Below are 25,661 nucleotides of genomic sequence, written 5' to 3' on the forward strand. Positions count from 1 at the left end.
TCTGTTACGTTACAGCCTTGTTTTAAAAATGATTAAATAGTTTTCCCCACATTAATCTACACACAATATCCCATACTGATAAAGCAAAAACGGATTCATATTTTCAGCAAATCTATAAAAAATAAAAGACATTTACATAAGTATTCAGACCCTTTACGCAGTACTTTGTTGAAGCACCTTCGGCAGCGATTACAGCCTTGAGTCTTCTTGGATGACACTACAAGCTTGGCACACCTGTATATTGGGGAGTTTCTCCCATTCTTCTCTGCAGATCCTCTCAAGCTCTGCCAAGTTAGATGGGGAGCATAGCTGCACAGCCATTTTCAGATGTCTCCAGATGTTTGATCGGGTTCAAGTCCAGGCTCTGGCTGGGCCACTCAAGGACATTCAGAGACTTGTCCCGAAGCCAACTCAATGCAGGAGTGGCTATGTGCTTAGGGTTGTTGTCCTGTTGGAAGGTGAACCTTCACCCCAGTCTGAGGTCCTGAGCGCTCTGGAGCAGGTTTTCGTCAAGGATCTCTCTGTACTTTGCTCCATTCATCTTTCCTTCGATCCTGACTAGTCTCCCAGTCCCTGCAGCTAAAAAACATCTCCACAGCATGATGCTGCCACCACCACGCTTCACCGTAGAGATGGTGCCAGGTTTCCTCCAGATGTGACGCATGGCATTCAGGTAAAAGAGTTCAATCTTGGTTTCATCACACCAGAGAATGTTGTTTCTCATGGTCTGAGAGTCCTTTAGGTGCCTTTTGGCAAGCTCCAAGCCTTTTACTGAGGAATGGCTTCTGTCTGGCAACTCTAGCATAAAGGCCTGATTGGTGGAGTGTTGCAGAGATGGTTGTCCTTCTGGAAGGTTCTCCCATCGCCACAGAGGAACTCTGGAGCTCTGTCAGTGACAATCGGATTCTTGGTCACCTTCCTGACCAAGGCCCTTCTCCCCCGATTGCTCAGTTTGGCAAGGCAGCCAAATCCAGGAAGAGTCTTGGTGGTTCTAAACTTCTTCCATTTAAGAATGATGCAGGCCATGGTGTTCTTTGGGACCTTCAAAGCTGCAGAATTTTTTTGGTACGCTTCCCCAGATCTGTGCCGCGACACAATCATGTCTCGGAGCTCTACGGATAATACCTTTGACCTCATGGCTTGGTTTTTGCTATGACATGCACTGTCAACTGTGGGACCTTATATAGACAGGTGTGTGCCTTTCCAAATCATGTCCAATCAATAGAATTTACCACAGATGGACTCCAAGTTGTAGAAACATCTTAAGGATGATCAATGGAAGCAGGATGCACCTGAGCTCAATTTCGAGTCCAATTGCAAAGGGTCTAAATACTTATGTAAATAAAGGTATGTTTCTTTATTTTTAATAAAGGTGCAAAAATTCCAACAAACTGTTTTCACTTTGTCATAATGAGTATTGCGCATAGACTTTTTTTTTTATTAAATCAATTTTAGAATAAGGCTGTAACGTAAATAAAGTATGGAAAAAGTCAAGGGGTCTGAATACTTTCCGAATGCATTGTAATAACCATCAAATCAAAGTAAACTTGGAGTCTCATGATGATACGTTGTGTGGTCCTCCCACAACAACTTAGGAAAGCATGTAGTAATTTGGTTACAGATTAAATAAATTATGATAAACTTCACAGGGTGGTGAAAGTCCACGGTGATTTGCTTGATGCTCCTTTCCAATAAATGTTGAGGGTCTTACTCTGGTGACATGATGATCGTTGATTGGCTGCAGTTTGACAAATAAAAATAATCCTGCTCTTTTGACCATAATAATAATAATAATAATAATCTCATAATGTAAGCAATGCCCACACCGCATCTGCGAGCTGTTGGCTAGAGCCCACGTGCCATCTGCCTGTGAACGTGCCTTAGGCATGCTGCAAGAAGGCATGAGGACTACAGATGCGGAGCAATAAATTGCAATGTCCGTACTGTGAGACGCCTAAGACGGCGCTACAGGGAGACAGGACGGACAGATGATCGTCCTCGCAGCAGCAGACCACGTGTAACAACACCTGCACAGGATCGGTACATCCAAACATCACACCTGTGGGACAGGTACAGGATGGCAACAACAACTCCCCGAGTTACACTAGGAATGCACAGTCCCTCCATCAGTGCTGAGACTGTCCGCAATAGGCTAAGAGAGGCTGGACTGAGGGCTTGTAGGCCTGTTGTAAGGCAGGTCCTCACCAGACATCACCGGCAACAACGTCGCCTATGGGCACAAACCCACTGTCGCTGGACCAGACAGGACTGGCAAAAAGTGCTCTTCACTGAGGAGTTGCGGTTTTGTCTCACCCGGGGTGATGGTCTAATTCACGTTTATCGTTAAAGGAATGAGCATTACACCGAGGCCTGTACTCTGAAGCGGGATCGATTTGGAGGTGGAGGGTCCGTCATGGTCTGGGGCGGTGTGTCACAGCATCATCGGACTGAGCTTGTTGTCATTGCAGGCAATCTCAACGCTTTGCGTTACAGCGAAGACATCCTCCTCCTCCATGTGGTACCCTTCCTGCCGGCTCATCCTGACATGACCATCCAGCATGACAATGCCACCAGCCATACTGCTCATTCTGTGCGTGATTTCCTGCAAGACAGGAATGTCAGTGTTCTGCCATGGCCAGCGAAGAGCCCGGATCTCAATCCTATTGAGCACGTCTGAGACCTGTTGGATCGGAAGGTGAGGGCTAGGGCCATTCCCCCCAGAAAAGTCCGGGAACTTGGAGGTGCCTTGGTGGAAGAGTGGGGTAACATCTCACAGCAAAAACGGGCAAATCTGGTGCAGTCCATGAGGAGGAGATGCACTGCAGTACTTAATGCAGCTGGTGGCCACACCAGATACTGACTGTTACTTTTGATTTTGACCCCCCCTTTGTTCAGGGACACATTATTGCATTGCTGTTAGTCACATGTCTGTGGAACTTGTTCAGTTTATGTCCCAGTTGTTGAATCTTATGATCATACAAATATTTACACATGTTAAGTTAGCTGAAAATAAACGCAGTTGACAGTGAGAGGACGTTTCTTTTAGTGCCGAGTTCATAATGAAAACGCATACAAAAAAATACATATTTTTCTTAATTCGGTACATGAGAATTTAACCGCCAAAGTCATTTTTATGTGCACCACGTCGTCACACAGCCTTTTATGCGCAAAAAGTACATTTGAGGGAAACATCTGATGGGAAAAAAGTACATTTGAGGGAAACATCTGATGGGAAAAAAGTACATTGTTTTTATGCGGATTTCAGAATATTTGCATGGAAATCTTTGCCAATTTGATAGAAAACTAGCTTCTGTTCTGGCCCCCGAACATCTGCTCAAGAAAAAAAATAAAAATAGGCCCACGACTGTGATTGGGGACCAATGAGGTAAAGGCTATAGTCACTACAGTGGCCAGGTTGTTTAACAATTTTAATAGCAAAATAAGTATATAATATATTTTCAATTTAAAAGAAGAAAATGTCAGGTTCGTATGAGCTACTGTTGTGTGAACTTACCACTAAATCCCAATTATTGAGTTCTAAGAGCGTGATTGCCTCTGCAATGTTGTCAATGCCAGTGCAAGCCTGTGAGAAAAACAGAAGAGGTAATGTACATAAAACACAAGGACCAATAGAAAGTGTAATTGAGCAGTTATGATGCTGACCGAAAAAAACTGCATTATAGATTTGATTCCTGCATTCGCAACATATACTGAATGTGCCACTATGACCTGTTCTGTAGCCTAAGTCACTTTGGATAAAAGCATCTGGTAAATAAACCAAGGCCAACTTTGACATCTTCTTAAAAACTGACGAGTTTTAGCAGATTTGTTTGTTGTCCCTTGGGCTCGTGCGGTGGAGGAGATCTTCGAGGGCTATACTCAGCCTTGTCTCAGGGTAGTAAGTTGGTGGTTTGTTGATATCCCTGTAGTGGTGTGGGGGCTGTGTTTTGGAAAAGTGGGTGGGGTTATATCCTGCCTGGTTGGCCATGTCTGGGGGTATCGTCGGACGGGGCCACAGTGTCCCCCGACCTCCCCGTCTCAGCCTCCAGTATCTATGCTGCAATAGTCTATGTGCCAGGGAGCTAGGGTCAGTCTTATATCTGGTGTAATTCTGCTGTCTTATCTGGTGTCCTGTGTGAATTTAATTATTCTCTCTCTAATTCTCTCTCCCCCCCAGATGACATGAGCGCTGGGACCATGCCTCAGGACTACCTGGCCTGATGACTCTTGGCTGTCCCCAGTCCACCTGGTCGTGCTGCTGCTCCAGTTTCACCGGACACGCTACCTTGTACCAGATCGGCTGTTTTCAACGTTCTACCGCACCTGCTGTCTCGACCTCTGAATGCTTGGCTATGAAAAGCCAACTGACATTTTCTCCTGAGGTACTGACCTGTTGCACCCTCTACAACCACTGATTATTATTTGACCCTGCTGGTTATCTATGAACATTTGAACATCTTGAAGAACAATGTGGCCTTAATGGCTGTGTACTCTTATAATATCCACCCCGCACAGCCAGAAGAGGACTGACCACCCCTCAGAGCCTGATTCCTCTAGGTTTCTTCCTAGGTTCCTGCCTTTCTAGGGAGTTTTTCCTAGCCACCGTGCTTCTACATCTGCATTGCTTGCTGTTTGGGGTTTTAGGCTGGTTTCTGTATAGCACTTTGTGACATCTGCTGATGTAAAATGGGCTTTATAAATACATTTGATTGATTGATATTAAGATATTGGGTTAATAGCTAACTTTCAAAAAGTTCCACATTCCAAATGTTCCTAATGGACAGTGAGCTGAAAGTACACTGCTCACATAAATTGCCATTATCAATACCATAACACTGAATGATACTGTAATTTACCTGGTATCAACCACCAAATTATTCTGGTCCTCAAAGAATGAGGGTCCTCCACTCAGTATATCACTGGGTGGTTTCACTGACTGGTCATTATCAGTATAACGACATGTTTCAGTGGCCTATAAGTATTTACATTGCACCAACCAACTATGCTCAAGCTAGTATTAGTGCTACATTGAAAGAATGCTTTTCCAGAATTATTATTTACCTCCATGTAGCCTAATGTGGATTAACGAGAAGCTAAAAAGGAGTGCATGTAGCACTGACAGCTTAAACTGTGTTCCTAAGTTTTTTGTGGCCCTGTTATTTATTCAAAGACCTGTAAATTGTCAGGATGAGGAGCTCAAGCGTTCAACACTAACGTTACATTTACAGAGCTTGGAAACATGCACAAGAAATGCACGCTAGTGATGTCACTTGATAGTTTAGCTAGCTAGCCTACTCAATAGTGACCAAGCAAGTAACATTAGTTAGCTACCTAACGTCAGTTGGAGAGTTAAGACAACACAAGTTAGCTAGCTAACCAACTCAGTTGAGAACATTTACAATTCATACAGCATATATAATCGCTGAGAAATTACAAAGCAAGCTAACGGTAGCTATATCGTTTTTAAATTCCTCTATAAATAGCTACCCATCTATGATGAGCCCAGCTTTTACTAACTAGCTAGCTTTTAAGCTAACAACTAACGTTGGTTCGCTAAATTGACGTCTAACAGTACTGTTAGATAGCTACCAGACATACTGGTATATCATATTGCTGACTTCAGATAATTTTGGGGCAGACAGCTTTACGAAATGCTATGCAACAATGTAATTATTTAGTAGCAAACTCGGTCTTGCGTCTAGACGTAACGTTAGCTAGTTAACGTTAATTAGTAACGTATCTAATGTTCGCTAGCTATCGTGCTAGCTAGCTTGCTAGTAAGCTAATGTATTTGCCGTGTCAGCTGGCGAGCCATTGCTGTTGACGTTAACACTGCCTATTGTTTAACGTTAAGGTTCAACATAAACTAGCAATCTAGATAGTTTTGTATCCTGAGGAAAGTCGAAACCCACCTGAAAGTCAGCAAGAATAATTTCTCTGTCCATGCTATCGGAGGCCATCGCAGTGACTGCTTAAACGCTATTCTTCGTCTAGCTATCGCTTGCTTTCTCGCCTCACTCACTCAAGCAAATGGTGAGTACGATATCATGTAAATATCTGCTTAAGTAAACAAAATACACAGTAAACTCAATACATACATATATATATATACGGCAGCTATGTAAGTTGCAAATGCCGCACTTTGGGTTGGGTTTTACGACTTAATGAATTTCAATTCTCTGTTATCGTCACTTTTTTTTCTGGTTGGTATTCACGGCTTTGTCTTCTCTTTACGGCAATCGCAAAGTGGGATAACGTAATAGAGATTGATAGAGGACTCAATCTTTATATCTGTGCCATAGAGCTCGCCAACTTGTAGTCCTAAAACCCGGAAAATAGTTATCTCTGGTTCTTTCAGCTATCGCTATATGGAAAATTAATGGGGAAAGAATATGATTTTGCAGTAAACGCAGAAAATAAGGTCTTAAGTTAACACAGGCTTAGGAGATCGTATACGTTTTGTTCTATGAGATAATAGTAGCCAGTTAACATGACTATGAATTATGAAGCCTTTATGTGCTTTTTTAAATAACATACATTCTTCAAAATGCACAAAAACTGATGTTAGCTGATTAACATTATCTCAGAACAAAACATATAAGATCTCCTAAACCAGTGTTTAGGCTACCACAGACCTTATTTTCAGTGTTTATCGAAAAACCCTAATAAAACGCCATTCATTTTCTAAATAGACTTTGTTCAATGAACCATAGCGGAGTTAGTGCCCACAAAAAGACGCCATTACTATTTCTCTATTATAGACGGGTTGAATGTTTTGCAACACAACCGACTCGTGAGCAACTATGGGGAAAAACAGACAGGGTTGGTTTAGATTATTATTCTGTTATTGACTGTACGTTTGTTTATTCCATGTGTAACTCTGTGTTGTTGTTTGTGTTGGACTGCTTTGCTTTATCTTGGCCAGGTCGCAGTTGTAAATGAGAACTTGTTCTCAACTGGCCTACCTGGTTAAATAAAGGTGAAATAAAATATATATATATATAAAAAAAATTAAGATTGTTGACAACATGTAAATTAGATTTTGTCTCCAATGTTTATTGAAAACACAAATACATTTGCACAGTGAGCATTTGTTACCTCTCAAATACATCATTACAGTTGTTGGTTAGCTAGCTAGCGAATTTGAGCCATATTAGCATTGACATGAAATCAGCCAAAACACCTCAAAACAAGACATGGTATCAAGAACAAGATGAAACTAGCTCAAACGAGTCACTTATGATTCCCATACATGGCAGTTTCTTGTAATAGTTCGTAGCTATCTGGCCATCCAGAATCACAACTCCCCATTGAAGCGTGCACATCCTTTTTGTGACGTTGTCAGCTAACCCATCTATAGTGTCTGTGACAGCATGGGCACAGTGCCTATGAGGCAACAATCCATAGGAATCCCCACCAAGTTGACTGGGCCTACTTTGACTACTTTAAAATGGTGGAAGCATAGTGGAAGTCCTCAATGGCGCTGCCCATGCTAAAACGGCCTCTAGAAGCCTCTTTTATTTTCTATGTATATGGTTCATTTTCCCACAATGTTCAGAATGTTGCAGATAGAATGCAACGTATAAGGCACAAAAAGTATCCAAGAGGGCTCTATCTGCAACATTGTAACTTTGCGCCTTCACTGTATGCACAACATTTAACCCTAAACCTCTTAAATGTAAAGTCCCCATACTTGAGGATCCTTTTTTGTTGTTGTTCAATTCAGTCTGGTATGTGAACGGTAGCCCCTATCTGCAAAAGCAGTGTGTCTGCGGAAAGCTGAGTGTCTTGGTTATTGATCTGTGCATAATCTTTGGTGTGACTTACTACCATATATGGGCATACAAATGCCCGTATACAGACCTCATTTCAAGATGGCTGCTACCTACATTCCGGTTAGCGCTGTGAAGCATGAACGAAATAAACACGGAATACGTTGATTCACACCGAAAGCCGGGACTCCACAGATCATGAGGATGTCTTATTTGTCTGCCTGTGACCTACTGTTATTGATCAGCAGCCCTGAGAGTGAAAATGTTTATTTTACACAACGTTTTCACCAAACAGGTCTGTGTTCGAGCAATAGCTACATGGGGGGTATGAAATGAATGCTTAGGTTGGAACAAATCTAGCCTATTGCCAATGTTATCTGATGATGTATGACGTAATCTTTGTGCATGAAAAATATGATGAAAACACTTGGATATCCCCTGTATGTCCCCCTACACCACCACAATGTTTGAGATAGGTTGGTGTTGTAGACATTCGTTTTTATAGTGAACAATAACTTTAAGGCACATCCAGTGTGCAAAAACAGTACAATTACCACATTCGGACACTTTGGAGATGTTGTAAGGACACTTGAATGTACCCTGGATACCCCATAACACCACTACAGTGTTTGAGTGAGGTTGATATGGTATAAATTGTGTTTTTATACTGAACAAATAGAGTTTAGGGATTACAAACATGTAATAGCACAATAGCAATTGTCTCATTTACAGACATATGCCACTTACTGAAAATGGTGCCTATAGAGAGGGCAGCCGTGCTTCTAGCCCCTAGGCAACTTAACAATTTTTTTCGAATGTGTTATTTCTTACATTACTAGGCCAGACATTTTTTGGTGTTATTACATATAGCCGGGAAGAACTTTTGGATATAAGAGCAGCGACAACTCACCAGTATTACAACCAGGAGTATGACTTTCCCGAATCGGATCCTTTGTTCATATCCCCCAGGGCAATTGAACTGATTCCAGAGGCAGATCCAAAATATTTTGGATTTGCTTACCGCCCCAATAGATCCACAGACGATGCCCTATCCCATCTGGACCTATGTAAGAATGCTGTTCATTGACTACAGCTCAGGATTCAACACCATAGTACCTCCAAGCTCATCATTAAGCTCGAGGCCCTCGAGGTCTGAACCCCGCCCCGTGCATTTGGGTCCTGGACTTCCTGACGGGCCGCCCCCAGGTGGTGAAGGTAGGAAACAGCACCTCCACTTCGCTGATCCTCAACACTGGGGCCCCACAAGGGTGCATGCTCAGCCCCCTCCTGTACTCCCTGTTCACCCATTGCTGCATGGCCACGCACACCTCCAACTCAATCATCAAGTTTGCAGAAGACACAACAGTAGTAGGCTTGATCACCAACAATGATGAGACAGCCTACAGGGAGGAGGTAAGGGCTCTGGGAGTATGGTGCCAGGAAAATAACCTCTCACTCAATGTCAACAAAACAAAGGAGCTGAACGTGGACTTCAGGCAACAGCAAAGGGAGCACCCTCCTATCCACATCAACAGGACCGCAGTGGAGAAAGTGGAAAATTCCTCGGCATACACATCACGGACAAACTGAAATGGTCCACCCACACAGACAGTGTGGTGAAAAAAAGAGCAACAGTGCCTCTTCAACCTCAGGAGGCTGAAGAAATTTGGCTTGGCACCTGAAACCCTCACAAACCTTGACAGATGCACAATTGAGAGTATCCTGTCACTCTGTATCACCGCCTGCTACGGCAACTGCACCGCCTGGAACCGCAGGGCTCTCCAGAGGGTGGTGCACATCCAGTGCGCAAAAATTCTGACACTTTAGAGAAGTTGAAAGGACACTTCATACCCCATAACACCACCACAATGTTTGAGTGAGGTTGAAATGGTAGAAATTGTGTTTTTATACTGAACAAATAGCATGGTGCGGTCTGCACAACGCATCACCGGGGGCAAACTACCTGCCCTCCCGGACACCTAAAGCACCCGATGTCACAGGAAGGCCATAAAGATCAAAAGACAACAACCACCAGAGCCACTTCCTGTCCACCCCGCTATCATCCAAAAGGTGAGGTACATTAAAGCTGGGACCGAGAGACTGAAAAACAGCTTCTATCTCAAGGCCATCAGACTGTTAAATAGCCATCACTAGCACATTAGAGGCTGCTGCCTATATAGATAGACTTGAAATCACTGGCCACTATAATAATGGAACACTAGTCACTTTAAAAATGGTTACATATTTTGCATTACTCATCTCATATGTATATACTGTATTCTATTCTACTGTGTCTTAGTCTATGCCGCTCTGAGATTGCTCATCCATATATTTATATATTCTTAATTCCATTCCTTTACTTAGATTTGTGTGTATTGTTGTGAAATTGTTAGATATTACTTGTTAGATATTACTGCACTGTTGGAGCGAGAAACACAAGCATTTCGCTACACCTGCAATAACATCAGCTTAACACGTGTATGTGACTAATAACATTTGATTTTATTTGATTTGGAGAGGTTTAGGGACACTTTGAAACGTTCTGTGACCACACCTGACACCACTTACTAAAACATCTGCCCATTTCTAGTTGTTAGTTCTATCAATCCCATTTTTTTCTGATATTGTTCACATGATCTGATGTGTTTCCAGCTCTGGGCATCAATAATTCACTGATAGGTTGTCAATTAAAGATTACTTTCAAAATAAATGTATTTTTTTTAAAACTGTTACTTTGTGTGTGCTTGATCTTGTGTATTCTGAACTATGTAACTCATACCTTCTGATCATTTCCTCATAATCTCCCAGATATCTTCTTTCCAAATATCCCAAGTTTTGGCATGTCAGAATCATGCAATTACACATGAATAGCAGTTACTTTTGGGTATGTCTATTTAGGAGGAAATCAACATTTTGCCATTACATCTAAGAGGTTAAGAAAATATGTACTTTTTACTCCCATACATTTTCCCTGACACCCGGAGGCTCAGGCAGGACAGTAATGTGGTCCAATTCACACGTATCAATATAACTCGTCATTCCTACTGCCTCTAATCTGGCAGTCACAAATACTGCGTTTGTAAATAATGTCTGAGTGTTGGAATGTGCCACTGGCTGTCTGTAATTAAAAAAATAATAACATGGTGCCGCCTGGTTTGCTTAATATAAAGAATTTGATGTCGGGTGAATACGGAATAAGTGGGAGACTTCTTGCAATTCAGTCTTCTGTAACCTCCTTCGACATCTATCCAACATATTAACCCAACACGTGATACATTTCTGAAATCCTCGAGATGTTTCCTAATCACACACAAAATAAATGTTGATATCAAATTCACAGGAGGCATGACACACCGTTTTGTGTACAATGAGTCAAAATCCTATTTTCAGTTTGCATTCGGTAGACTGGGACAGCAGGTTAGATAAACTGGGACACCATTCAATTCAATTGTGTGTGATTAGGAAACATCTGACGATTTCAGAAATCTATCATGTGTTGGGCTAATATGTTGGCTAGATGTCGGATGACAGAAATGCAAAAAGTGTCCCACTTTTTCTGAATTCACTCAAATAACAGTACAAGAAATACATGAACAGGATATAGTCGTACAAGAACCCGAGTTCTGCCTAACCTAAGTACAGGGTAATATAATGTGAACTGGATCTCTTTCCTCCATTGAAAAAGCTTATACTGTAAGTCTGTCCCACTTTAGCTATTCCATGCTGTTTTACTTTAGCTAGGTATGGATGGTAAAGTGGGATGACAAAAAAAATAACAGAATTACAAAATTGAAACCTAATATTGGCAACTCTTTTATGTGTTTTGATTGACCAGTTTATAGTATGCACATTTACATCACAATTTGGCACAGTGCATTATTTATCACCGTTTTATAACCTTAACAGAAAAACAGAAAAAAAAGCTGTCACTGAGCTGGGTGAGCTTCCAGCCCTCTATGATGTCACACCAATGAAGGGATGTAATTTTGGTCATGTGGTTTAGAAACAACATGTAAGATTTTTTATGTCAGATCAAGAAATAAACGTGTCAGGATTAAGCTGTCCCAGTTTATATGATGTCCCACTCTTTCTGAATTCACCTGAAGTATGACTGTTGTACTTTTCCACCACCACATACTTTTAGACTGTTGCTCAAGTAGTATTTTACTGGGTGACTTTCACTTTTACTTCAGTCATTTTCCTATCTTTACTTGAACAATTGAGTACTTTTCCACCACTGGAATTAAGTAGGCTAGGCTATTAATCTTACATAAAAGTCTGACAAATAGGGATGCTAACAAAGGCAATTTCCTCCTTTTCTATGCATAGCTGCGGGAAGTAGGCAGTACTGAGTGTGCTGCAGCACCCTGATAAATCAAAATGATAAAATATATATTGAAAAAAAATATTTAAAACATTTTTGGGCCACCAAATTAGTGCACTAGGCCTTTATTACTCCTATGTGAGGAGAAAAATACTGGTCAGCAGAGCGGAGAAAAATACTCCTGCAAAAATATTATTATTCATGATTTATGGTGGGTGATTGGTTGAGCCTTCTAGGGTGTGACATCACACAGATGCGGTGCAGAGCCGTCTGTTTAGCTTGCTTGCCAGCATGAGCAGTAAGTCAATCAATCAATCAAATTTATTTATAAAGCCCTTTTTTACATCAGCCAAGGTCAAAAAGTGCTGTACAGAAACCCAGCCTAAAACCCCAAACAGCAAGCATTGCAGATATAGAAGTACCAAACAACTCGGGAAACCGAGCTTCAGCTTAATTAACTGGAGAATAAATGAAAGCCTCACCAGCTAGCTACATATCTATTTTAGTTTCCCTGTCCGATTCATAAAACTAGTTCACTTATTGTTATTTTTACCTTTCCACAAACTGTTTGTTACTTGATATGAGCAAGTTAACCCAAATGTATCAAAGAATATGAAATCATGATTAGTTTGCTAGTAACATTTTAGTAATTTAGCTATCCTTCTAAATGTGGTGGTCAGTGGATAAACTATGAGCTGAACATATTTGTCTGAAAACAAACTTGTTGCCAGTTGTTGTTGCCCGTGGTGGAATCATATCTAACCAGCTAGCTCCTGAAGCCTATGTCTATGGGTTCCTGAGTGGCGCAGTGGCCTAAGGCACAGCATCTACAGTCCCTGGTTTGAATCCAGGCTGTATAACATCCGGCTGTGATTGAGAGTCCTATACGGCGGCGCACAATTGGCCCAGCGTCGTCCGGGTTTGGCCGTGGTAGGCTGTCATTGTAAATAAGAATTTGTTCTTAACTGACTTGCCTAGTTAAATAAAGGTCTAAAAATGGCTGAGGTGACTCAAACCCTGTAGCTAACTAACAAGCCCACCTCGGCATCAATGTTATTGGGGTGTGGGAATATTAGATATGTCTTTTAATTTTAAGATAACTGTCATTGAAGTTGGTGGTTAGCTACTACTGGTTTTAGATCCAAGGTGAGAGAAATTGTCTGCCATTGTTTTGTGTTTTGGTAAGGGCTCGGAGTGATGTCAAGCACATAAGAAGCCTCAACTAATCACCCGACACATAATAATGACTTTGCCTCCGGCTATCCTACGAAAGGAAATTTCACGTACACTACAGTAGAGTACAGTACAGTAGAGTTTAATTCAGTAGAGTACAGTACAGTTTAATATAGTAGAGTACAGTACAGTTTAGTTCAGCAGAGTTTATTTTAATTAGAGTAGGGTACAATACAGTCTATTATACTGTACTGTACTATACTGTACTAAACTATACTTTTATTTACTTTACAGTACTCTATTGTGCTCTTTTGTTTTGTACTGTACTGTAATATACTCTACTTTTCTTTACTGTACTGTAATGTACTGTAGTCTGCTGTGCTCTACTGTACTGTGCTGTGCTGTCCAAACTTGTGAAATATAGATGTCTATGTTTGGGCCAAATTAAGGCCCGCACCAAATCTAAACCAATTATAGATGTCTGTATTTGGGCCAAATATAGGACCGAGGTAAAGTTGGTTTTATATTCACACATTCGGACATTCAACAGACATTCGCCAAAAGCCATTAAAAAAATGTCAAAATCAATAACTAATTCATCGTTTGTCACAGAATCATCAAACTAGATACGATTTATTCAATAAATGCCTAGCATACTTTTACAACCTTTGTTTGGAGGAAATATTCCAGTTTTGATTTTATAGAAATACATCAAATCTATAAAATGCCATTTAAAGCAGTATGAACCAATAACTAATTCACTGTTTGTCACAGAAACATCAAACCAGGTATTATTTATTCTATAAATGTCCAGCATACTTTTACAATCTTTGTTTTGACTAAATATTCCAGTTTTGATTTGATAGAGGGCATGTAGTCCGTCTAGAGGGCCTGGCATAAACTTTTGCATCTTCAGTCATATTAAATTAGATTACAGGAAAAAACAACGGGATGTGGGGGGTCAGGTAGGACTAACAAAGAAGACAGGTGGATGGATCAAGAGGACCAAGACAACCAAGAGGATCAACATGGACATTTCACAGTGGAGATAAGGAAAACCAAGAGTGAAACATATCAAACACTACCGTTCAAAAGTTTGGGGTCACTTAGAAATGTCCTTGTTTTTGAAAGAAAAGCAAATTTTTGGTCGATTAAAATAACATCAAATTGATCAGAAATACAGCATAGACATTGTTAATGTTGTAAATGACTATTGTAGCTGGAAACGGCAGATTTTTTTATGGAATATCTACATAGGTGTACAGAGGCCCGTTATCAGCAACCATCACTCCTGTGTTCCAATGGCACGTTGTGTTAGATAATCCAAGTTATCATTTTAAAATGCTAATTAATCATTAGAAAACCATTTTGCAATTATGTTAGCACAGTTGAAAACTGTTGTTCTGATTAAAGAAGCAATAAAACTGGCCTTCTTTAGACTAGTTGAGTATCTGGAACATCAGTAGTTGTGGGTTCGATTACAGGCTCAAAATGTCCAGAAACAAGTAACTTTCTTCTGAAACTCGGCAGTCTATTCTTGTTCTGAGAAATGAAGGCTATTTCATGTGTGAAACTGCCAAGAAACTGAAGATCTTGTACAACGCTGTGTACTACTCCCTTCACAGAACAGCTCAAACTGGCTCTAACCAGAATAGAAAGAGGAGTGGGAGGCCCCGGTGCACAACTGAGCAAGAGGACAAGTACATTTGAGTGTCTAGTTTGAGAAACATTCCTCACAAGTCCTCAACTGGCAGCTTCATTAAATAGTACCCGCAAAACACCAGTCTCAACATCAACAGTGAAGAGGCAACTCCAGGATGCTGGCCTTCTAGGCAGAGTTGCAAAGAAAAAGCCATACCTCTGTCCAGTGTCTGTGTTCTTTTGCCCATCTTAATCTTTTCTTTTAATTGGCCAGTCTGAGATATGGATTTTTCTTTGCAACTCTACCTAGAAGGACAGCATCCTGGAGTCGCCTCTTCACTGTTGACGTTGAGACTGGTGTTTTGCGGGTACTATTTAATGAAGCTGCCAGTTGAGGACTTGTGAGGCAAACACAACGTGCCATTGGAACACAGGAGTGATGGTTACTGATCCTGGACTGGACTTCCTGACGGGCCGCCCCCAGATGGTAAGAGCAGGCAACAACATGCCTGCCACGCTGATCCTTAACACTGGGGCCCCTCAGGGGTGTGAACTTAGTCCCCTCCTGTATTCCCTGTTCACCCATGACTGTGTGGCCAAACACGACTCCAACACCATCATTAAGTTTGCTGACAACACAACAGTGGTAGGCCTGATCACCGACAATGATGAGACAGCCTATAGGGAGGAGGTCAGAGAACTGGCAGTGTGGTGCCAGGACAACAACCTCTCCCTCAATGTGACCAAGACAAAGAAGCTGATCGTGGACTACAGGAAAAGGCGGGCCGAACAGGCCCCCATTAACATCAACGGGGCTGTAGTGGAGCGGGTCGAGAATTTCAAGTTCCTTGGTGTCCACATCACCAACGAACTATCATGGTCCAAACATACCAAGACAGTCGTGAAGAGGGTACAGTCTGTCCCTCAAGAGACTGAAAAGATGGCATGGGCCCCCAGATCCTCAAAAGGTTCTACAGCTGCACCATCGAGAGCATCCTGACCGGTTGCATCACCGCCTGTTATGGCAACTGCTCAGCATCTGACCGTAAGGCGCTACAGAGGGTAGAGCGAACGGCCCAGTACATCACTGGGGCCAAGCTTCCTGCCATCCAGGACCTATATAATAGGTGGTGTCAGAGGAAAGCCCATAAAATTGTCAAAGACTCCAGTCACCCGAGTTATAGACTGTTTTCTCTGCTACCGCACGGCAAGTGGTACCGGAGCGCCAAGTCTAAGAACAAAAGGCTCCTCAACAGCTTCTACCCCCAAGCCATTAGACACCTGAACAATTCATAAAATTCACCACCGGACAATTTACATTGACACCCCCCTTGTACACTGCTGCTACTCGCTGTTTGTTTGTTACCTATGCATAGTCACTTTGCCCCCACCTACATGTACAGATTACCTCAACTATCCTGTACCCCCGCACACTGACTCGGTACAGGTGCCCCTGTATATAGCCTCATTATTGTTATTCTTATTGTGTTACTTTGTATTATAACTTTTTATTTTAGCCTACTTGGTAAATATTTTCTTCTTCTTGAACTGCACTGTTGGTTAAGGGCTTGTAAGTAAGCATTTCACGGTAAAGTCTACACTTGTTGTATTCGGCGCATGTGGCAAATAAAGTTTGATTTGATTTGATAATGGGCCTCTGTACGCCTATGTAGATATTCCATAAAAAATTCACCGTTTCCAGTTACAATAGTCATTTACAACATTAACAATGTCTACACTGTATTTCTGATCAATTTGATGTTATTTCTAAGTGACATTTCGAAGTGACCCCAAACTTTTGAACGGTGGTGTATGTTATGGTTCACTCTTAGTTTTCCTTATGTCGCCTGTGGAATGTCCATGTTGATCCTCTTGGTTCTATTGATCCATCCACCTGTCTTCTTTGTTAGGAAGGCCTGACCCCTTCATCCCATAGTTTTTTCCTGTAATCAAATTTAATATGACTGAAGATGCAGAAGTTCATGCCAGGCCCCTTCTAATAGGATATAACAGACTCGTTAGAACTTTGACCTAGACAGACTACATGCCTTCTATCAAATCCAAACTGGAATTTTTAGTCAAAACAAAAGTTGTAAAAGTATGCTATACATTTATAGAATAAATCATACATAGTTTAATGTTTCTGTGACAAATGGTGAATTAGTTATTCATTTATACCGCTTTAAATGGCATTTTATAGATTTGATGTATTTCTGTAAAATCAAAACTGGAATTTTTCCTCGAAACAAAGGTTGTAAAAGTATGCTAGACATTTATAGAATAAATATCACCTACCTTGATGTTTCTGTGACAAACCGCAAACTAGTTATTGATTTATACTGCTTTAAGTGGCATTTTTTAGATTTTATGTATTTCTATCAAGTCAAAGCTGGAATTTCTACTCAAAACAAAGATTGTAAAAGTATCCTAGACATTTATAGAATAAATCATCTCTAGTTTGATGATTCTGTGACACACGGTGGATTAGTTATTGATTTTTACATTTTTAAATGGATTTTGGCGAATGTCTGTTGAATGTCTGTTGAATGTCTGTAGAATGTCTGTAGAATGTCTGTTGAATGTCCGAATGTGTGAATATAAAACCAACTTTACCTCGGTAAATATAGGCCGGTCCGAACCGGACCAAAGATTAAGCAAACATAGAAATCTATGAATGTTGAAATCAAGGCGGGTTCGGACCGCGCCAATAAAATAAATTTAAAAAGACGGGCGGTCTGGATAGGACCAAAGAAATGCATCCAAAAGACGTCTGCGTCGGTCCGTGCTTAGTGTGATAGGCCCTACAGCTGCCCCCCATCGTAACGCAAAATGTACGGTTGTTTTTTTATTGTCAATTGAGCCTTTTAACAATGTAGGTTAAAAGCTATAGCTTTAAAATATGTTCAAATTATCAATCTAATGGAATATCAGTCCTTGCATCCTAGCTCTGCCTATGAATATTTTCCAGCCCTCATTTTACCAAAGGGGTGTTGAAATTATAAACACTGGGCTTTCAATACATCATCTAGGCATACAGACCTCATAGCAAAATAATCATGCTTATGATATAGGTTATCGTTGTTGTCTTTGCCAGAGAACGCTACCGAGACTAACCAGAGAGCAATATTAACTGTTCTAGAACAACACTCCGTGGCATTTTTCGGTTATGAAAATGTGATCTTGCAACCGGGAAAGAAGCCCAGGCTATCGTCACAACTGCAGCCTTTTTTTGTCCCGCCCTCCTCTTGCTCTCATCGACTGTTATGTGGGCGTATGGCTCTGTATTTCAAAAATAAGTGATGTCAAAACCAGCGTTTTTTCCCATCTAAATATTGACTACCAACCAATCAAATGAGTGAACTCATTCAACAAATGATGCTGAGGTGTTGTATCTAGTAAGTAGGGGATTGTTATATGAAGGCTAGGCTATAAATCGAAAATCGTGTAAGCTTTTCTGTTTAATATTCCTACACGACTAGGCTACACCTACCCGGCATATGCCTATTGCAGGCTGAACTTGAAACGCTACTAAGTCCCGTAAACTCCGTGGTGTGGCTGATTTTATTTTATTTACCCACCTTTACAAAAGTTTAGTAGCCTAACTATTTGAATTGTAACAGATGGTCGCCTATACTGCTACATTGTGCTAAGTGGAAGAAGAGAACGTTGCTTATCAAAAGACGAAACTGTTCCCGCGCACTGTCTGAACAAACGCTTTACTATTAATGAACCAAAAGAAGGACGATATCCAGACCAAGTATCATCATTTGAAAATGGGCGGGAAGTTTACATAAAAGTCTGAACAAGCATCTCTCCAAATGTCATTGGATAACCTAACGTTGTCAGAATATTTTTTTCTTCTCTTTCTCAGCCCGGACTGGTGAGAGAGCAAGTCCGCAATCAGACGCTACAAAGTTGCAAGCCATTATCGAAACGGCAGCCATGGATACAGTTACAGGACATAGGCAACGCTTTTGAGAGCAGCAGACCAGCATTTTGGGGAGTTGCAGAGGAGTTGCACCTGTAGGCTAACCTATATTGTCAGTCCCAGAGTGAAGTAGACTATCGAACGGAGTAGGCTGTCTATGTAACAGAATAGTTTAATATGGGTTTTTACTCTAGATCGAATTGGACATTGAATGTGAATTGTAGCCTAATGCGTTGTAACTGTTTGATGATATCATTTCATGGACATACCCCCCCCCTCCCCCGCATTTAGAATACATTATCAGGCTATAGGTTAAAATCTAATGAGGGTAGGCTATGCTACCTGCAGAGTTGGGTCAAATCATCTGGAATAACACCGGTCTAGCCTATACATAAACATGGGGAATATCCATGAACTCTATTTTAGAATCTCAAATGTTACCGACTGCACGTGAACGGGGTTCAATAATAAATATGAACGTCAACTCTGCAGCTGGACGATTGGTTTTACATTTTTCAAATTCGTGCATCTTGGTCCACTACTGGAAATCCCAAACACCAATTCAACGTGATGAAAATATATATTTTTAAGGAAGGTGATGATGACCATGAATTTGAGTTAGAAATGGCGTGACATCCCTGTTGTTTTCCGTGCCGAAGCGAGTTGTTACAGTGGGATGGCATTAAAAAGGGAGGCGGACCCTGGCAGTGTAGCCTACCAATTTCTTTTAGAGGGCTACAGACTATTTACTACACTTTAGCAGTGCCTTGTGTCACAACCAAGACTTACCACCAAAATCAAGCACATACAGAGGAGGCCTATCAAGGTTTTTAACCTGTATTATATAACCTTATTCTCTTTATTGTTTTCGTCCACCAAGAATGACTGGAGAGGCAAACAGACTGAGCAGTGCATCTGCGAGAGGAGACTTGGCAAAAGTTGAGATGTTATTACAGAACGGAGCAGATGTTAATGCAAACAATGTATTCGGCAGGACACCGTTACAGGTTGGTAAAGCATTTTATATGAAGCCTAAATCTATAAATTCATTATTCAGTCTATTCAGAAGTTATATGATCGATTTCAACTCAAACTACAACATCTTAGCATATTTGTGCATTGACATAATGTAAAATAGACTAAACGGTGTGCTTTGGTGACAAAGTGGTAAAGGTAGGCTATACAATTTCTGAAACTTGGACTTACTTGAAAAAATCCAAGTGATTTTCAAGGCCTTATAAAGCATAGACTACTATGTTGGATGTCATATTGTTATTGTATGATTTATGGAATTAGAGGGCTTTAAAGTGACTTATAGGCCTTAATTTAGTAGCACTATCTGAACCACTAAAAAACCCAGTGTAGATTAATGATTTATATATGATTTACCAGAGACGTGAAATACAGAATACAACACTATAAATGCAATTTAATGTTGTTGTTGTTTTACACATTCTGTAGGCTAAAGGTTTTAGCAGCGTTATATTTCTGAATGAAGATGGTGAAGATGGGTTCACTATGAAAACTCGTTGAACAATGTGATAATGTTTTGGTATTTTTAAGAATAATGTGTGCCTTAGATCATTGATCAGTAGTGATAAAGAAGATAATATAGAAACATCAAGACCCTGCATGACCCCATGCACCACTTTGGGCCCGCATGCACACTCAAATAGGCCTATGAAAACTTTTATAGTTTTCAACAAGAATATTTCTCGAATTATAGACCTATAGTTAAAATGATCTGGTTTTTCATCTCATACTTAAATGATGGTGGTTGAGAACTTATACGGTACTGCTTTGCTTGTATTGTTACCTCCTTGACCGATACCTTTGAATAACTTCCTTGAACCACATGGGAGTCCCAAAATGCTATGTTTGCTATAGGAATGTAACTACAGTTTATTGTTTTGTCAAATTACACAATCAAACTAATATGAAAAACGAAGAAATTGCAGATTGTGAAAGACTTGGATGATTTGGACAGCCTGTTCATATGACCATGCTGCATATATTTACAGATAGGCAAATCTCTTACCATGTCATAGGCCAAAGGGCACAGATGAAAATGCTAAACGTGGTTCAAGTATGGTTCATTGACTGAACCATAACACACGTTTTTGAGAGATTTAGGACAAGTTGCTTTAGCCTGTTGAATGTATAATAACAATTTACAAATTGGCATACTTTATTCAAAGCGCTCAAAGCTTGACTTTATTTAAAAAACGACCATCTAAGTGGGCCTACGACACAAAACTGTCATACAAAAAACTGTCACAAAACTCTAATAAGCTATTCGTATCGCTCCTCTCTTCCAAATGAAAAATATATAGGCCTATCATGAAACTTAGTTATATACTGATGATCAACTAAGGCTCTATGATTTAATTAAGTGTACGGCTGTTTATCCGACGGTAATTGGTCTACAGCATTTAGGTCTGAAGAAGAATAAGAAAGGTTAAGATAATAAATTATATCCCAGGACTGATAAATCTTTTTGTGGGTTCGATTTATTTTTTATCATTCCTTTTGAAAACATAGGTGTAAATCTAGACCTGTGTCTCTGCAACATATCCCTAAATGATTTATATTTTCTATTAAAACCGTAGCTTTTACTTCCTATAGGGTACATTTTGTCTTTATATTCTTCCTTGTGTGTAATTATCCTGCTCTATCCCTCTTCTCATTATATTTTACAGGTGATGAAACTTGGTAACCCAGCCATCGCGGAGGCGCTGCTGAGGGCGAACGCAAATCCAAACGTGCGCGACCATGTCAGGGGTCTCACTATCACTCATGATGCTGCAAGGGATGGATATGTGGACACCCTACGCGTCCTGATAGATCATGGCGCAGACGTCAACCTCTTGGACAAGGACGGCAATCTTCCATTGCATCTAGCCGCAAGAGAAGGCTATCTTGATGTGGTTCAGCTTCTTGTTGGTTGTACGAAGGACGCCGCAAGGCACAACTCCGGAGGCCATACACCTTATGATTTGGCGACTATGAACAATAAAGTATCCATTGCGCAATACATTCAGGCGCACATGAATTTATGAATATACATGGGACAATCCTTACTGGGATAAAGAGGTGGACAGAGAGTAGCAAACATGTAATCTACCTCTCCTTTGTTACAATGTGTTTGGATGTTTTCAGACATGATAGCCTCAATTTCAACCATAAAGGCTATTATGAACTCAGGTCGAGTTACGTTTCCTTGTAACCTGATAAGAACACATTCCATATAGGTTTTGACTCCAGTTTGCTCCATTGCGAAACAAATGTGACAAGATTATATGCCACTGGAACTATAACAATAATTTTAATCCATTTAAAACTTTTAGGCCCACAACAATACCCTAACAACTCAACATCTCGAACGGCAACATGATGTCACGTTTTGGGATGTTGCCTATAGTGGTATAAGCCTAACGGCTGGTTTAAAGTGAAGAGGAATTTGTCTTTCAAATTCAATTCAATCCCAATAATATAAAAACTGAATTTGAGATGGGTTTAGTAGGCTATAACGACCATTTCAAATGAAATGAGGAACAACGTTGTATCGTTTAACTTCTGTAGGCTGTAACAATTAAAAAAGATGACCCTCTTCATCCATTGTACTCTTGTGCACCATAGCAAATGTCTTATTTTGTCCCATTTGTCATGGTTAATTCAACGTATGATATTTTGACTAAAAAGCTGTAGCCTATACCTTTCTTCTCCTTTTCCATGCAGACCATTGGTAATAAATGATCAATCTAATGGTAGCCTGACTGATGTGGCGATTCTCTTCGATTTTATTTGCACTTTGTAAATAGGGAAACAAGTACATTTTGTAATGAACTGTGAAAGCATGCGTTTGCTAATATTGACGTTTTATTTTGTACCAAAGACAGCAACTGACTACAGGTCTGCATTGTTTAACCTGTTTGTTTAATTTTCTGATTGGCGTGTCAGGTCAAAATTTGGTTGAAATAGAATGTAAACGGCCGTCATTTTTCTGTATTGTCTTCTATTTGAATATTGCTAATCAATGCACTGTTGTCATTTGTGAGACGAATAAATTCAGTTGTCTACTGCTTATTCGATTGTTTTGTCGTTTTTTTTTAGCATTTGACCTTTTTATCTAGATCCCCATGCTTTCATGATAGCCTAGGCTACTCAGCACTACAGTTGTGATCAATGCACCTACATGAATAATTGTGCATTACACTATACCCTTTCCTTTACTGTCATTAGAGGAAAATATAGGCTATTGAAAGTAGGCCTATATATTGGAATTAAATATCTGAGCTGGAGCGCAAATAGCCTACATAGTGTTCAAAATGAAAAATGCTGTCAAATATTGTTAGTCATATCCAAACATGGCCTATATGACATCCCCGTTACTTCTGAATTGAGTGTCTTGTAATATCAGTGTGATTACGAAATCACATAATGTTAGTTTTGATGTGACTATATGTTGCTTTATTTTATGGGGCTATTCAAGCCATCGAATGTCTGTCTATAGTCCACCCTAATTTCACATTCAAACAGATTTTGAATCAGTACATCATCTCGGCATGCCTCACAATTACAGTAATACTTATAGGATACTTCAGAAGCGATTATAGCACATGTTAGACAACATTATTTGATATATAACCAACACTAATGATATCTGCATGAAATAATAGGCCACTCACCACTTAGATAGGCGATTCTTATATAATTGGTATATATATTGTTATTCCTTTGCAAATTGACAGTGCAATGAACATTAAAACACGAACTTCAAACAATCACACGCTTGTGCAGGCCACATGGAGAAAAGCAAAACCATAGCCTACAACCGTTAGGTGAGTAGGAGGAACATGTCCTTTTTTTGTCCGACAGTCATATTTTCGAATTTTGGCGCTTTGAATGGCAGTGTTATTTTTCTTTCAAAAGCGAGAAAACGTCAATATTTATTAGAAGAAAACACACCGCATAAATATCAGTGTAGTCAAACTGTGAATGGCTATGTAATAGCTAATATAACTATTTGTTTGGCTTCTTCCTGGTTGTGTGCATCTCATCGTGTTGTCGCTTAAACAAGTTTGATAATTATTGCAAGCAAAGTGAAGAGACTGCTTTAATAAATCGGGATACAGTCACTAAGACACAAGTAGTCAGGTAGGTATCCGATGGAACGTAATTATCAGTTAATCTTCACGGTTGTCCTGAAGCGCAGCCGATTCAGATGTAGGCTAGATTTGATATGGTTTGAAATGACAAATGTAGGAATCCTGTCCATTAACGGATGTCAGAACGTGTATAATGGTTATGGATTTTAAATAGGCTGTTTTTCAGATACTCCTGGATTTCTGGCAATTCTGAATTGTCAAACAGTTTTCCACAACTTGAGCGCGCAAGAGGTGGCGGGGGCGGGGTGGGGGGGGGGTGTATGTCGCATGATGTATATTGAAATATGATACAGTATTACTGTTGAGAACTTCTGGTGCGAATTGGAAGGAAGTTACATCTAAAAGTGATGACCCTAAACATGGTTTCGATAGAAAATACATTGATAACACTGATTGAGATTCCACATGGGCTGATTAATAATAAATAATTCCAGGTTCATTTTCCCCATATCTTTAGACATCCTCACTATGATTCATTGCTCTTATCAATACCTTATTTTGACCATTCTCTCACTCACCCTCATACCAGTGTCACCCCTTATGTCTCCTTCCTTTATAGCTGTTTCATTGCCTCTGCAACTGAGTCAGTTGATTCTATCCAAACACAAAGCAGTGGAACAATCATTTTATTTAATTTTATTTAATTAACCTTTATTTAACCAGTAATAGGCCCATTGAGACACATAGAGTCTCTTTACAAGGGAGACATTTAGTTCCAGTAAGATGTGGGCTGTCTAGTCATTATCCAGGGTTCAAGGTGACGAAAGTCAACAAACATTTCAACTGGCACTGAATGTTTTTCACAATCAGCTAGATCCCAGCGAGAGAGAGGGGTGGTGGGGGAGAACGAGAGTGAGAAAAAAAAGAAAGAACAAGAGAGAGAGAAAGAGAGAGAGAGCGACAATGTACGAACTCATCCTCTGTTACTGTCTGATTTCCTAACAGGATTGTCTCACTAAGTTGCCCTGTGGCCCACTACATTAAGAGTTGATCAACATCTACACACCCCTAACACTGTTGGTGCAACTCCTGGTCTCTTTACACCCAGGGGAGAAGGGGACTAAAAACTTTTTGGACATGAAAATAGTGTCCAGAGAGCCTTTGACCTGTGTCATCCCCAACTCTTGGAACATGACCTCTATCTACACTGGAATTTGAATGTGTTACCTTTCTCATAGATATGGCAAAGAGACATTTCCCTTTTGTTCTCGAGAGATGATTCAGAAAAAAAGTGCTTGCAGCCAAAGAACGCCTAACCACAACAGGGTTAGGGAGATATATATATATATACTTCCTATTTCTTTCAGCAGTGTATTCTGGTTAGGGAGAGTGACAAGAGGGCCTTCATCAAAGGCAGCTTCCTCCCAAAGGCTTTCTCAGTGTGGCGCATGGCTGCAGGGAGGATCGGTAAGCAGATTGTGTAGAAAATGTAAATCCTCACGTACACAGATGTATTATCGTTTTTCTACTTGAATACTACTTTAGGATTACTACTTGGCTCTGTCTACGTATAAAAGTGTGCTACAATTCTGAGTTGGACACTGCACCGAATAGGTCAATGTCTTAAGTAAAGCAATTGTGAATGTTGTTTTACTATTCTTTTTTTTAATATATACTCTGTTGTAAATATTGGTTGTGTTTTGACAATGGAGGAA

General features: G+C 40.3%; 2 protein-coding genes across 11 annotated transcripts in view; one reads left to right on the forward strand and one right to left on the reverse strand.

Annotated features, from left to right (window-relative positions):
* Positions 1 to 6,220, reverse strand: part of LOC106613896 (FAS-associated factor 1-like) — an 86,928-nt gene extending 80,708 nt beyond the window's left edge. For 2 of the 3 annotated variants that reach the window (XM_014216634.2, XM_045687575.1), the window contains exons 1-2: positions 5,913 to 6,220; positions 3,515 to 3,583 (exon numbers count right to left, since the gene is read on the reverse strand). In XM_014216634.2, the coding sequence (XP_014072109.2) occupies positions 3,515 to 3,583; positions 5,913 to 5,960 (117 nt within the window). In that variant the 5' untranslated portion in view covers positions 5,961 to 6,220. The remainder of the gene's footprint in view (positions 1 to 3,514; positions 3,584 to 5,912) is intronic. The other variant, XM_045687576.1, reaches the window with a different exon arrangement.
* Positions 6,221 to 18,161: 11,941 nt separating this feature from the next.
* On the forward strand, positions 18,162 to 22,924 carry LOC106613897 (cyclin-dependent kinase 4 inhibitor C). 8 transcript variants are annotated; one of them, XM_045687578.1, is made up of 4 exons: positions 18,189 to 18,305; positions 18,782 to 18,950; positions 19,719 to 19,845; positions 21,538 to 22,924. In XM_045687578.1, the coding sequence occupies exons 3-4, from the start codon at positions 19,720 to 19,722 to the stop codon at positions 21,895 to 21,897; spliced, it is 486 nt and encodes a 161-aa protein (XP_045543534.1). In that variant the 5' UTR covers positions 18,189 to 18,305; positions 18,782 to 18,950; position 19,719; the 3' UTR covers positions 21,898 to 22,924. The 8 variants fall into 8 exon arrangements, with proteins under 8 accessions (XP_014072115.1, XP_045543534.1, XP_045543535.1 ...); XM_045687579.1 differs by having other exon boundaries at positions 18,782 to 18,933; XM_014216641.2 differs by having other exon boundaries at positions 18,296 to 18,305; positions 18,782 to 18,790.
* The last annotated feature ends 2,737 nt before the right edge of the window (positions 22,925 to 25,661 follow it).

Source organism: Salmo salar, chromosome ssa10 (assembly GCF_905237065.1).
Source record: "Salmo salar chromosome ssa10, Ssal_v3.1, whole genome shotgun sequence".
In the NCBI taxonomy this organism is placed as follows: Eukaryota; Metazoa; Chordata; class Actinopteri; order Salmoniformes; family Salmonidae; genus Salmo; species Salmo salar.